Below are 9,594 nucleotides of genomic sequence, written 5' to 3'. Positions count from 1 at the left end.
GCTTATGTGCCCTTTTCCTTGGAAAAACAGTGGGAAACTGCCTCAGAGGTTTTGCAGTGTGTTGAAAATTTCAGTGGTACGCTTGTGTAGAAATTTGAGGGGGCTGCCTGCAGGTTGAAGGTTGCTGACTATGGCATTACAGATTCAACATGTTATTAAAGGCCTCTAAACACGTACACTTTAAGAGGTGGCTCATGATCGTGGCCTAATTGCAAAGGTTGCTTTATGCTCATTACCAGTGGCATGCAGAAGCAATTGTAGAATTGGCTTTTCTGTGCACTGTAGCTGAATTTTTTACACTTGAAAATCTTCCACCAATGAAGGCAAATCTACATGTCCCCAGAACAATGTTGCAGGATCCAATCAGGGTCGATCACCAAGACCAAAGTTTTAGTCTTCTGAGCTTCTTGTGCTGGAGCCCATCTGCAGGGAACTTCTCTCTAGCAGAGTGAAAAAATTTCATACTTGCCCGTCATAATCTTTAACTCATGTCAGGATTGCATAATCTTTTAACTCTTGATCTCACAGACATAAACAATTTATTAGTTAGTTATCCAGGATTGATGTAGGCATTGTAGTTGCTACCTTGAGTCAATGTGTAAACAAAGAGTCATCTAGATGTAAATACAAACCAGGAACACAAATATTTGTGCTAAACTTCAGAGTCTCCACATTCTCCCTGCATTTTGCCTCTTTTTTTTTTTTTAACACATGTGGATTCTCAGTTTTGTGGTTTTTATTTATTTTTAGGAATTACTGGATTTTTGCATTCCTGCTAATTACTGAAATGTATAGGAATGTGGCGGTGCTAGTAGTCATACAATAGAATGAACCAAAGTGAAATATTTCTTATATTGAATGAAATCTAAGAAGGTGATTGGGGAAAGTATTGCATACATCCCTTTCTGATTTCTGTATCTCTAATGAAAAAGTTACCTAATGTGATCTTTCATGATGCTTGTATTATTTGCTGATTGTAGGCTGTGGTGGATTATGAACCCAGTCCTGTAGTCCATCTATAGAGAATATTAATGAGTTTCTAACTTGTTGATTTTACTTATATCTTCTCTATGGTGGGTGTGGTTTTCACAGATTGCAGAAAGAATGATCAACTTTTTTGGACTGTTTCCAGAATGGTAGCTGTGTTAATCTGTTTTATCAAAAACAGCAAATTCCTTATGGGCGAAAACTACCACATATAGCTGTTTACTTGCATTGATCAATTGATTAATTAAACAAATTTTCTTTTATACAGGTAGTCCTTGACTTATGACCACCATTGGGACTAAAATTTCCATTGCTAAGCAAGGTGGTCGTTAAGTGAGTCGCCCTGATGTTACAACTTTTTTGCCACTGTTGTTAAATGAATCATTGCAGTTAAGTGAATTGTGTGGTCGTTAAGCTAATCCAGCTCTCCCTATTGTCTGGTCGAAAACTGGCAAATGGCAATCCCATTTGGGATGCTGCAACTATCATAAATGCATGCCAGTTGCCAGGCACAAGAATTTTGATCACATGACTGAGGTTGCTGCAATAGTCATAAGTGTAAAGACTTTTTTCAATGCCGTTGTAGCTTTGAACAGTCACTAAACGAATGTTTGTAAGTCGAGGACTACTTGTAGTCCTCGACTTACAACAGTCCATTTAGTGTCTGTTCAAAGTTACAACAGCACTGAAAAAAGGGACTTACGTTGTATCTTCTCCATGGGCATATGATCAAAGTTCAGATGCTTGGCAACTGTCTCATATTTATGACGCTTGCAGTGTCCCAGGGTCGTGCGATCCCCTTTTGCGACCTGCTGACAAAGTCAATGGGGAAGCCAGATCCACTTAACAACGGTGTTACTATCTTAACCGCTGCAGTGATTCGCTTAACAACAAAAATTTTGGACTCAATTGTGGCCGTCAGTTGAGGACTACCTGTACACGTGATAGTCTTTATTCCACAATATTTTTTTTTGTTGCTTTTCTTACAACAGATTAGCACAGCTACTCTTGCGGAAACAATGCAAAAAAAAAGTTGACCATCTATTCTGTCTGTAGTTTGTGAAAGCTATACATACCGGTAGCTGTAGATGTTATTAATTTCTACAAAGCAAGAAGATGAATATTTAAAACAAAGCAGGTAAAAACTTCCCCAAATTCCCAAAGAGAGTTCATGCTGGGGTTTTCCTTTTTATAGATGCTTTATAATTTGAAGGGTTTCCTCATCTTTTATCCATATAGGTGTTATGATCCACCCACAGATGCTCACGTTCCTCTTCCCTTTTGTTTTCAATCTTGTGATGTTCCATTTTATCTACCCCCAAATTTAATCGTGAGCATAGTTAGTTGCGAATCTAGACTTAAACAACATGTTTAATTTTTTTTTAGAACACCTCCATTAGATTTTCAGTGACTTCCTCTTCACATAGGTGGTCCTCAACTTACGACCACAATTGCGACTAGAATTTCCATCGCTAAGCAAGGGAGTTAAATGAGTTGCGACCTTTTTTGCAAGGTTTTTAAGCAAATCACTGCGGTTGTTAATCGTGTGGTTAAGCAAATCTGTCACAAAGAGTGATTGCATGCAATGCTTCAGTGATCATAAATAGATGGTGGTTGCCAAACACCCAAATTTTGATCACCTGACTGTGGTGATGCTGTGACAGTCCTAAGTTACTAAAGTTACTTTTTTTCAGTGCCATTGTAACTGTGGTCACTAAACGAATGGTTACAAGTCAAGGACTACTGTATTTCTGCAGAGTTATCCCCATCTCTATGATACAGAAAAGGTTGTTTTGAAGAGAATTTCACCATATGGGTGAATTGCACAAGCCTAAAATTAAAATGTTTTATGATAGCGGATGGTCTTCTTGCAGTCTTTTATTTATCTTTACTCCAGTGTGTTGGTAATATTTTTTCTCAAACTCTTTTTCCAGCTATTTGTAGGATTTGCACACAGCTAATAGGACAGTTGCTTGAAAACTGCTGAATCTGTGCACTGAATTCACAAGCTTTGGCGCTTCTCTCCAGTGTGGTGGCCGTATCTTTTTGCTGACAGGGCTTATTATGTAAAATGAGTCTGCAGGCTTGTGGTGCTATCAGCCTTTAAAACTTGAGTTAATGTATAAACAAATCTTACTGCACTTGAGAATTCTTGTTTACAATGATGTAGTTACTTTTCTCTCACCGTTTTGTTTCAGGGTCACTTAAGCGAAAGTATGGATCATGGAAGAGTCAGTCCATATGAGCTGTAAGTCCTAAAACTTAAAAATAGGGATGGGGATACACAGTTGGCAACAGTCAGAAACATCCTCAATATAAAGAGGAAGTGATAACAAAGCCAGCCTTCTCTCTTGGAGCTGCTTCATTTTCATCCTGGGGTTGAGATGCAGCATTGGGATCGATGAAACCCAAGCCTGAACCGGTTTTAATCACATTGAATTTATCTGCAAGGGAAAGGAATTTCTTTTTAAAAGTTGTTTCACTAGAGAAGATGGAAATGTTTCTCTCGCTGAACCGTGGACATGTCAAAAGGTCTAAAAGAAATTCATTCTTTGTTAAATTTATTTCTTGCTCATTTTGCCATGGAGCTACTCTAGGCGGCTTACCATCATAAAATGGGGAAAAATGATTACAAAAATGTAAACAATAACAAAGGAATAAAACAGTGCAAATAAACGGTGGAAGTGCAATAATATCCCAAGGGTGCTTTTTCAAAAGGCTATTGGACTTTGTTTTTTTCCTTGAAGACATTTCACTTCTCATCCAAGGAGCTTCTTCGGTTCTGCCTGAATGGTGAAGGATGGAAGGATTAATATTCTTTGCGTTCATCTGGTTGTTAGCACTCTTTCAGAGACTCGTTGAGGCCACTTGGAGGTTTATCTGTGCCCTCAGGGCCACCTGAACAATGAAAATGGATGTGGAACCTTGGAACCGCTAAAAGGATTGTGTTGAGATAGCTGGTGCCGTACCCCTCCCCCTCTGTTGAGCGAGGGCTGTTCAGTCTTAATGTAGATGCCATCTTTGACCCCTCTTTCAAAATGCAGAATGTTGTCCACATTCTTCTTGGATAAGAAGCGAAATGTCTTCAAGGAAAAAACAAAAGTCCAGTTGTCTTTTGAAAAAGCACCTTTGGGACAACCATGACCTGGATGACTGAGAATCTCCATAGACAAGTACAAAATTAAAATTAAAAAGTTGGGTGGAGGGGGAACAGGAAGCACGGGGGGGGGCGAAGGTGGAGTCAGCTAGTTAGTCCAGTAGCCACCTCCAGTGTGGGACTACCCCATTGGGTCCAGGTTAACTGGTCTTCAGGTCCTGGCGGAAGGGCAGGAGAGTGGGGGCAAACCTCACCCCGGGGAGACAGGATGTTCCAAAGCAGGGATCCCCAACTCCGGTCCGTGGACCGGTACTGGGCCGCGGCATGCCAGCAACCGGTCCGCACAAACAAGCAAAGCCCCATCCGTGGGATGCAGGCAGCACACAAAACCACGCACCCCTCTGGTCCGTGGAAAAACCTCTCTCCACAGAACCAGTCCCTGGTTCCCAAAAGGGCTGGCACTACAGCAGAGAGAGCTCTTTTGGATCCTCTAAGTCAGAGGTAGGGTTGCCTTGCTAGCCTGCTTTTTAAAAAAACGAAAATGGTTGGTTCTCTTTTAGCGGCATGGAGCATTGTGAGAAATTCGAGATTTCAGAAACGAGTGTAAACCGCGGTCCTGAGAAGATCCGCCCAGAGTGCTTTGAGCTGCTCCGTGTTCTTGGCAAAGGGGGCTACGGAAAGGTAAGGAGCCTTCTGGCGAGCTGGAGAATTTCCCCTCTTTTCCTTTCCATCTTTACATCAGTGGGCCCAGCACATCTTTTCCTTCTGAATCCTTATTTGTTAATTTATCACTATACTCGTGTTTCGAATATAAATTATTGTGTTGTGAGTTGGGCGGCCCGTATAAATTCGTTTAATAAATAAAACATCCAACTTGGGCATCTTCTGGAATGGAAAGGGAAGCAGGGAATGTTTCCACCTGGTGCAGTGAGCAAAATGGTCTCATATTTCTGTCTCAGTTGTTGAATCAGACCATAAGGACTGGAATCTTTTATTTGCCAGGCAGGGACCGTAGCACAGGGTTCAAGCATATCCCGTATGAGCAGAAAAAAAACAAAGATTCAATCCTGAGAATTATCCAAAGGCAGCCTGAAAACTTCCCTGTCTTAACTGTTTCTGAACCTCAGCAACTCTAAAACAGGTGGACTTCAATACCCGGAATTGCACAGCCAGCCAGACTGAGCTATGCCAATAGGTTTTCTATAAATCAGCTGTAGTTTATGGCCCAGCACCATGTAGCAATCTCCTGGGTGTTTTTTTTCTGGCTTGTTTATACACTGCTTTATGGCAAAGGTTCCTTGGGTAACTTAGAAGATAAAAACAAAAACACAGATGAACTCAGAGCAGGGGTTAGGAGGGTGACTTTTGGCCTGTTGGTTTCATAATATGTCCTTGACTGACTGCATCTGTGTATGCTTGTCCTAATCCCCCTNGACATTGCTTGGCCGACGGCACCCTGAGGAGACCCACTCTGTGGGAGCGTACCGGTCTATGGGAGGGAATCTGCGGCAGAAGGCGGTCTCGGAGATAACCGGGTCCTATGCCATGAAGCGCTTTAAAGGTGGTAACTAACACCTTAAAGCGCACCCGGAAGGCCACTGGCAACCAGTGCAGCTCGCACAGCAGCGGTGTTACATGGGAGCGACGAGTCCCTCCCAACACCGCCCGCGCGGCCGCATTCTGGACCATTTGAAGCCTCCGGGTGCTCCTCAAAGGGAGCCCCATGTAGAGAGCATTACAGTAGTCCAGGCGGGAGGTGACGAGAGCATGAGTGACTGTGCGCAAGGCGTCCCGGTCCAAAAAAGGTTGCAACTGGTGAATCAGGCGAACCTGATAAAACGCCCCCCTGGTCACGGCCGACAATTGGTCATCCAATGTCAGCCGCGGATCCAGGAGGACTCCCAAGTTGCGCACCCTCTCTGAGGGGGCCAAGGTTTCGCCCCCCTATAGACAGCGATGGTGTCCGCTGGCTATGCCGAGGTGCCGGCAACCACAGCCACTCGGTCTTGGAAGGGTTGAGCCTGAGTCTGTTCCTCCCCATCCAGACCCGTACGGCCTCCAGGCAACGGGCCATCACGTCAAGGGCATCGTTGGGGTGGCCTGGGGTAAAAACTTCCCCAAATTCCCAAAGAGAGTTCATGCTGGGGCTTTCCTTTTTATAGATGCTTTATAATTTGAAGGGTTTCCTCATCTCTTATCCATATAGGTGTTACGATCCACCCACAGATGCTCACGTTCTTCCCTTTTGTTTTCAGTCTTGTGATGTTCCATTTTATCTACTCCCAAATTTAATTGTGAGCATAGTTAGTTGTGAATCTAGACTTAAACAACATGTTTAATTTGTTTTTTTAGAACACCTCCATTAGATTTTCAGTGACTTCCTCTTCACATAGGGGGTCCTCAACGTACGACCACAATTGCGACTAGAATTTCCATCGCTAAGCAAGGGAGTTAAATGAGTTGCGACCTTTTTTGCAAGGTTTTTAAGCAAATCACTGCGGTTGTTAATCGTGTGGTTAAGCAAATCTGTCACAAAGAGTGATCGCATGTAATGCTTCAATGATCATAAATAGACGGTGGTTGCCAAACACCCAAATTTTGATCACCTGACTGTGGTGATGCTGTGACAGTCCTAAGTTACTAAAGTTACTTTTTTTCAGTGCCATTGTAACTTTGGTCACTAAACGAATGGTTACAAGTCAAGGACTACTGTATTTCTGCAGAGTTATCCCCGTCTTTATGATACAGAAAAGGTTGTTTTGAAGAGAATTTCACCATATGGGTGAATTGCACAAGCCTAAAATTAAAATGTTTTATGATAGCGGATGGTCTTCTTGCAGTCTTTTATTTATATTTACTCCAGTGTATTGGTAATATTTTTTCTCAAACTCTTTTTCCAGCTATTTGTAGGATTTGCACACAGCTAATAGGACAGTTGCTTGAAAACTGCTGAATCTGTGCACTGAATTCACAAGCTTTGGCGCTTCTCTCTTTGGCCGTATCTTTTTGCTGACAGGGCTTATTATGTAAAATGAGTCTGCAGGCTTGTGGTGCTATCAGCCTTTAAAACTTGAGTTAATGTATAAACAAATCTTAACTGCCCTTGCTAAAGAATTCTTGTTTACAATGATGTAGTTACTTTTCTCTCACCGTTTTGTTTCAGGGTCACTTAAGCGAAAGTATGGATCATGGAAGAGTCAGTCCATATGAGCTGTAAGTCCTAAAACTTAAAATCAGGGATGGGGATACACAGTTGGCAACAGTCAGAAACATCCTCAATATAAAGAGGAAGTGATAACAAAGCCAGCCTTCTCTCTTGGAGCTGCTTCATTTTCATCCTGGGGTTGAGATGCAGCATTGGGATCGATGAAACCCAAGCCTGAACCGGTTTTAATCACATTGAATTTATCTGCAAGGGAAAGGAATTTCTTTTTAAAAGTTGTTTCACTAGAGAGGATGGAAATGTTTCTCTCGCTGAACCGTGGACATGTCAAAAGGTCTAAAAGAAATTCATTCTTTGTTAAATTTATTTCTTGCTCATTTTGCTATGGAGCTACTCTAGGCGGCTTACCATCATAAAATGGGGGAAAAATTATTACAAAAATGTAAACAATAACAAAGGAATAAAACAGTGCAAATAAACGGTGGAAGTGCAATAATATCCCAAGGGTGCTTTTTCAAAAGGCTATTGGACTTTGTTTTTTTCCTTGAAGACATTTCACTTCTCATCCAAGGAGCTTCTTCGGTTCTGCCTGAATGGTGAAGGATGGAAGGATTAATATTCTTTGCGTTCATCTGGTTGTTAGCACTCTTTCAGAGACTCGTTGAGGCCACTTGGAGGTTTATCTGTGCCCTCAGGGCCACCTGAACCATGCAAATGGATGTGGAACCTTGGAACCGCTAAAAGGACTGTGTTGAGATAGCTGGTGCCGTACCCCTCCCCCTCTGTTGAGCGAGGGCTGTTCAGTCTTAATGTAGATGCCATCTTTGACCCCTCTTTCAAAATGCAGACTGTTGTCCACATTCTTCTTGGATGAGAAGCGAAAGGAAAAAACAAAAGTCCAGTTGTCTTTTGAAAAAGCATCTTTGGGACAACCGTGACCTGGATGACTGAGAATCTCCATAGACAAGTACAAAATTAAAATTAAAAAGTTGGGTGGAGGGGGAACAGGAAGCACGGGGGGGGGGAGAAGGTGGAGTCAGCTAGTTAGTCCAGTAGCCACTTCCAGTGTGGGACTACCCCATTGGGTCCAGGTTAACTGGTCTTCAGGTCCTGGCGGAAGGGCAGGAGAGTGGGGGCAAACCTCACCCCGGGGAGACAGGATGTTCCAAAGCAGGGATCCCTAACCCCTGGTCCGTGGACCGGTACCGGGCTGCGGCATGCCAGCAACCAGTCCGCACAAACAAGCAAAGCCCCATCTGTGGGATGCAGGCAGCACACAAAACCACGCGCCCCTCCGGTCCGTGGAAAAACCTCTCTCCACGGAACCGGTCCCTGGTGCCCAAAAGGTTGGGGACCTCTGTTCGAAAGGGCTAGCGCTACAGCAGAAAGAGTTCTTTTGGATCCTCTTAAGTCGGAGGTAGGGTTGCCTTGCTAGCCTGCTTTTTAAAAAACAAAAATTGTTGGTTCTCTTTTAGCGGCATGGAGCATTGTGAGAAATTCGAGATTTCAGAAACGAGCGTAAACCGCGGTCCTGAGAAGATCCGCCCAGAGTGCTTTGAGCTGCTCCGTGTTCTTGGCAAAGGGGGCTACGGAAAGGTAAGGAGCCTTCTGGCGAGCTGGAGAATTTCCCCTCTTTTCCTTTCCATCTTTATATCAGTGGGCCCAGCACATCTTTTCCTTCTGAATCCTTATTTGTTAATTTATCACTAAATTCATGTTTCGAATAGAAATCACCGCATTGTGAGTTGGGCGGCCCGTATAAATTCGTTTAATAAATAAAACATCCAACTTGGGCATCTTCTGGAATGGAAAGGGAAGCAGGGAATGTTTCCACCTGGTGCAGTGAGCAAAATGGTCTCATATTTCTGTCTCAGTTGTTGAATCGGAGCATAAGGACTGGAATCTTTTATTTGCCAGGCAGGGACCGTAGCACAGGGGTCAAGCATATCCCGTACGAGCAGAAAAAAAACAAAGATTCAATCCTGAGAATTATCCAAAGGCAGCCTGAAAACTTCCCTGTCTTAACTGTTTCTGAACCTCAGCAACTCTAAAACAGGTGGACTTCAATACTCAGAATTGCACAGCCAGCCAGACTGAGCTATGCCAATAGGTTTTCTATAAATCAGCTGTAGTTTATGGCCCAGCACTATGTAGCAATCTCCTGGGTGTTTTTTTTCTGGCTTGTTTATACACTGCTTTATGGCAAAGGTTCCTTGGGTAACTTAGAAGATAAAAACAAAAACACAGATGAACTCAGAGCAGGGGTTAGGAGGGTGACTTTTGGCCTGTTGGTTTCATAATATGTCCTTGACTGACTGCATCTGTGTATGCTTGTCCTAATCCCCCT

General features: G+C 43.1%; 1 protein-coding gene across 2 annotated transcripts in view; it reads left to right on the top strand.

Moving 5' to 3' along the window:
• The window catches only part of RPS6KB1 (ribosomal protein S6 kinase B1), a 50,735-nt gene that overhangs the window by 3,868 nt on the left and 37,273 nt on the right, over positions 1–9,594 (top strand). The window contains exons 2-3 of one of the 2 annotated variants that reach the window (XM_015828080.1): positions 3,186–3,235; positions 4,645–4,765. In XM_015828080.1, the coding sequence (XP_015683566.1) occupies positions 3,186–3,235; positions 4,645–4,765 (171 nt within the window). Of the gene's footprint in view, positions 1–3,185; positions 3,236–4,644; positions 4,766–7,261; positions 7,298–8,722; positions 8,844–9,594 lie in introns of those variants that run through there. The other variant, XM_015828081.1, reaches the window with a different exon arrangement.

Source organism: Protobothrops mucrosquamatus, unplaced genomic scaffold, assembly GCF_001527695.2.
Source record: "Protobothrops mucrosquamatus isolate PMUCROS unplaced genomic scaffold, P.Mucros_1.0 scaffold4208, whole genome shotgun sequence".
In the NCBI taxonomy this organism is placed as follows: domain Eukaryota; kingdom Metazoa; phylum Chordata; class Lepidosauria; order Squamata; family Viperidae; genus Protobothrops; species Protobothrops mucrosquamatus.
The sequence above is the reverse complement of the archived record's forward strand: the minus strand, read 5'-3'. Positions and strand labels throughout refer to the sequence as shown.